Raw genomic sequence first — 4,687 nt, 5'->3', positions numbered from 1 at the left:
TCCGGTTTAGGGTTTCAGCGTTTCCAGACAGCACGCTTAAAACCTGTGCCAGAGCAGCGACAGAAACTTCGCTCACCCTTGTCTGTCACTCTGGCATCCAATACGCTGGTGGAGTTATTTCCTTTGGTGTGAATTGAAGTAGAATGTTCCTTTAAAAGGACATGGTGAAAACTGGAGAGTAGGGGGGGGGAAGAGGAGAGGAGTCTTACTGCTGCTGTACAACTTTTAAAGTTACCTTCAGACTCACACAGCCTAACAGGTGTGTGATTTTAAGATTGTAAAACAAACTATTGATACTTTCAGACAGAGAGCTTTCGTACCTTTTAATGATTGGCGCAGAGAATAATGAGGGGCTTGGTCTATGTTTGGACATTTGATTGGTGCATGGGGAGGTGGGCGGGGTCAGGGAGGCAGCCGGGGCTGAGTAATTGGTCGGCACTCCATGAGGGGCGTGGCTTTCTGACTCTCCCCAGCTTATGAATGGGCAGCACGGCCGGCCCGCGGCTCCTGATAGGTGGGAAAAGACAATAGGAAGCGGGGTTCCTGCGCAGCGGGGCCTCCGATTGGGGGAGGGGGCGGGGCGGGAGCGGGTGATTGGCAGATGGGCCAAAGCTCCACCTTTGGGCTACAATTGTGTTTGAGACAAAAGTAGCGATCTGATAGCGGAGCCGCCAAGCGGAGCGCAGCGCTTAGGTGCCCCGTGGAGCTGAAAAGGAGCTGGAGCCGGGCCCAAACGGCAACGAGAGTCTGGCCAGCGGTGCTCCCGGAGAGGGGAAGAAAAGCTGGAAGAGAGGGAAAAGAAAGTGCGGGAGGAAGGAGCGCAGGGGATAAACGCCCACCGCTGTTTGGAGACGAGAGATGCAGAGTTTACCTGGGCTTGGAACTGTGGCTGTATAGCCTGTGATCGCGGGGGGAAAAGAGATTCCGCGGGGAATCGAGAAGTTCGGTAAAGCTCCCCAACACACAGCTGGAGAACTACTTTGGAAGAAGTAACACTTGGAAGATCCCAAAAGTTTATACCTGAACAAGTGCTTCTGTTGTGCCGGCGATTTCACCTAAAGCAGAGAGAGAACGGGAGTGGACTGAAGCATCGGAGCCATAGAGCGCACAGATACTTTGAAAATAAAAGTTTATATTTTAAAATAACCGAAGTTTGCAGTTTTAAAAAAAGAAACAATTGGTCGGAGAAACGTGGGAACATCGAGGAGGAACGCAAATAAGATATCAGATTATAATAAGAATAATTGGAAATGTTTTATCGCTCGTTTGTAAATATTTGCCTGGTTTTCGAAACGAAATTGACTTGAAATCGACATTTCACCTGCGTTTTCGTTCGCTGCTTCTGAAATCCAGCATTTTAAGTTTGAAGAAGCCATCAGGTGCGGGTGTGTTTAACCAAGGTCTGGGGAGGGGAGGATCACTAAATGTTGCTGTGAAGGACCCCCGGGCGAAAGGTTGGAGGACAAGTCAGATTGGACCCCCCCCCCCCCTACAAGGGGCAACTCCGGAGACCATGTCCCCAGTGCATTGCTTGTCTCTGGTCAAGTTGTATTTCAGCCTCGTGGGACTGGCTGGGGTCGCTCTCTGCGCCTCCAAGGCGATGGTTTGCCAGGAGATCACGGTTCCCATGTGCCGAGGGATCGGCTACAATCTCACCTACATGCCCAATCAGTTCAACCACGACAGCCAGGATGAGGCGGGGCTCGAGGTCCACCAGTTCTGGCCGCTGGTGGAGATCCAGTGCTCCCCGGACCTCCGCTTCTTCCTGTGCAGTGTCTACACCCCCATATGCCTGGTGGACTACAAGAAACCTCTGCCGCCTTGCAGGTCCGTCTGCGAGAGGGCCAAGTCCGGCTGCTCCCCTCTGATGAGGCAGTATGGCTTCGCTTGGCCAGAGCGGATGAACTGCGACAAACTGCCTGTGCTCGGGGACCCCTACAACCTGTGCATGGATTACAACAGGAGCGAAGTCACCACCCTCTCGCCCCCATTTCTGAAGCCCACCATTGCATCCAAGAGCTCCAACAAGAATCTGAGGCCTTCGTGGCCCCATCCTGGGAAGCAGCCTGCCCAACCCATGGAATGCTATGGGAAATGTTGGTGCAAGGAACCCCTGATCCCCATCTCCAAAGAGAGTCACCCACTCTACAACAAGATCAAGACAGGCCAGGTGCCCAACTGTGCCATCCCGTGCTATGAGCCCCACTTTAGCGAGGACGAGAGGACTTTTGCCACCTTCTGGATCGGCTTGTGGTGCATCCTGTGCTTTATCTCCACTTTTACCACCGTCTCCACCTTCCTGATTGACATGGAGAGGTTCAAGTACCCCGAGCGTCCCATCATCTTCCTCTCCGCCTGCTACCTCTTTGTGTCCATTGGCTACATCGTCAGACTGATCGCGGGCCATGCCAACGTGGCTTGCAACAAGGAGTATAACCACATCCAGTATGAGACCACAGGCCCTGCCCTCTGCACGGTGGTCTTCCTGTTGATCTATTTCTTTGGAATGGCTAGCTCCATCTGGTGGGTCATCCTGTCTTTTACTTGGTTCCTTGCAGCGGGCATGAAGTGGGGCAATGAGGCCATAGCTGGTTATTCCCAGTATTTCCACATGGCAGCCTGGCTGATTCCCAGCATCAAGTCCATCGCTGTGTTGGCTCTGAGCTCCGTGGATGGTGACCCAGTGGCTGGCATCTGCTATGTAGGGAACCAGAACCTAGACAACCTGCGAGGATTCGTCCTGGCCCCTTTGGTGGTTTACCTCTTCACGGGGACCATGTTTCTCCTGGCTGGTTTTGTCTCCCTGTTCCGGATAAGAAGCGTCATCAAGCAGGGGGGCACCAAGACAGACAAGCTAGAAAAGCTGATGATCAGAATTGGTATCTTCACGGTGCTCTACACTGTACCCGCCACCATCGTGGTGGCCTGCTTCATCTACGAGCAGCACTACAGGGACCGTTGGGAGCGAGCCCTCAGCTGCTCCTGTCCCGGGGGCCAGGACTACCCCAGGCCCGAATATGCCATTTTCATGCTGAAGTACTTCATGTGCCTGGTGGTGGGGATCACTTCTGGAGTTTGGATCTGGTCTGGGAAGACTTTGGAGTCCTGGAAACAGTTTAGCAGCAGATGCTGCCGAGAGAGGAAGCTGGCCAATGAAGCCATGTACAGCGAAGCCAGTACTGCTCTGACGGCAAGGACAGGGGGCGCAAGCTCTGTCTCCTACCACAAACAAGTACCACTGTCACATGTTTAAAGCTCTTTGGTGAAAGAGTTTATGCACACATATATATATATTGTAGATAGATATTATATATATATAATGAAAAAGTACACTGAGGTAATTTTACCTCTTATCAAGAGTCTTTTACACTGTCAACATGTGGATTTTAATCATTGTACGATGAACTATTTGTGGTGAGTACATCTTAGTGGAATCAGTCACGTACTCACAACTTGTTTGAAAAGGGGTTGCTGTGGTCTACCATCTGCCAGGAGTGACCAGAACCTGGTCCATTTCAAACCACAGGGAGCTGTCAGCAAGTGGACTGAACGTTTAGCACAACTACCAGTAAAAAGAGGCACGCTTGCCGCAATAGTTACATTTTAGTTTTGCTACGGCTGGTTTGATTGGGAAGGTTCCTTTTGGTTCTCATTTTTGAAATCCTGGGCCACACTCATTAAACAGAAGGTGGGAGAAGGCACAACAAAATAATAATAAACAATAAACGTGTCTGCGTGGGTTTCCTCAGGATGCTCCGGTTTCCTCCCAGTGAGGTGCAGGTTAGGTGGATTGGCCATGATAAATTGCCCCTTAGTGTCCAAAAGGTTAGGTTGCGTTACTGGGTTTACAGGGATAGGGTGGAAGTGTGGGCTTAAGTAGGGTGCTCTTTCCAAGGGCCGGTGCAGACTTGATGGGCCGAATGGCCTCCTTCTGCAGTGCAAATTCTATAATAACGGAGCATTTAAGAAACACTGTATTCTCCCTGTCGCTGTGTTACTGCTACTTTCTCTTTTCCTGTTGTCTTGGTGTCCTGGATTGCCCAGCACCACATTGTCTCCTTAATTCAAATGTTAACACAGTGTTGTTAAGATTACATGCTGGTTAGCTAGAATAATTTGCTCTTCTGCTGTACGACAGACCCTTGCCGCTAGCAGGCGTTTTTTCACCTCCCCAAAGACAAGGCTACATTCAGCACCTTCCACAATGCTGCATTTCCCATTGTACCCAAACTAATATGATTCAAGTCTGTTAAAGTAAATTGATAGCTGATTTTATTTTTTGCCCTTAATAAATTCAAGCTACTAAATGTTTTTGTGCAGCTGCAGAAAGCTCCCAATCCCTTAAATTATGATTTAGACAGGAACCGTATTGGACTTTTCTACTTAATCATTTTTTAAAACAGTGTTGGCCCTGATTTGGGGAGAGATGTCAGCCTCCAGATTAATGTGGATAATGTTTGAACCTAGGCAGTCTGCATTTGCAGACTGTTCTACTTGAAGGCATTGCCGTCGATGTCCGGCTTTAGTGGGTGATGTCTGAATCCAGACAACCAGTATCTTTGGACTGTTTAGCTGCGAAGGCATCACTAATGCAGTCTTTATAGTGTATCAGGATGAGCTGGGCTCCTGTTCTGTAATAGCTGAATTCAGAGTTAGAGAGGGAGTTCAGAGTGGGGTGGTGCTAATT

At 49.9% G+C, this 4,687-nt stretch overlaps 1 protein-coding gene across 1 annotated transcript; it reads left to right on the top strand.

The window, feature by feature from the left end:
• The first annotated feature begins 662 nt into the window (after positions 1-662).
• On the top strand, positions 663-3,824 carry LOC119958868 (frizzled-5-like). Its single transcript, XM_038787382.1, has one exon. It carries the CDS (start codon positions 1,514-1,516, stop codon positions 3,251-3,253), a length of 1,740 nt encoding a protein of 579 aa, XP_038643310.1. The 5' UTR covers positions 663-1,513; the 3' UTR covers positions 3,254-3,824.
• The last annotated feature ends 863 nt before the right edge of the window (positions 3,825-4,687 follow it).

This window comes from Scyliorhinus canicula, chromosome 2, assembly GCF_902713615.1.
Source record: "Scyliorhinus canicula chromosome 2, sScyCan1.1, whole genome shotgun sequence".
Lineage (NCBI taxonomy): Eukaryota > Metazoa > Chordata > Chondrichthyes > Carcharhiniformes > Scyliorhinidae > Scyliorhinus > Scyliorhinus canicula.
This window is presented reverse-complemented; position numbering and strand designations above follow the sequence as displayed.

Coding starts and splice junctions, on each gene's coding strand:
- LOC119958868 (XM_038787382.1), top strand. CDS start 1,514: ATGTCCCCAGTGCATTGCTTGTCTCTGGTCAAGTTGTATTTCAGCCTC.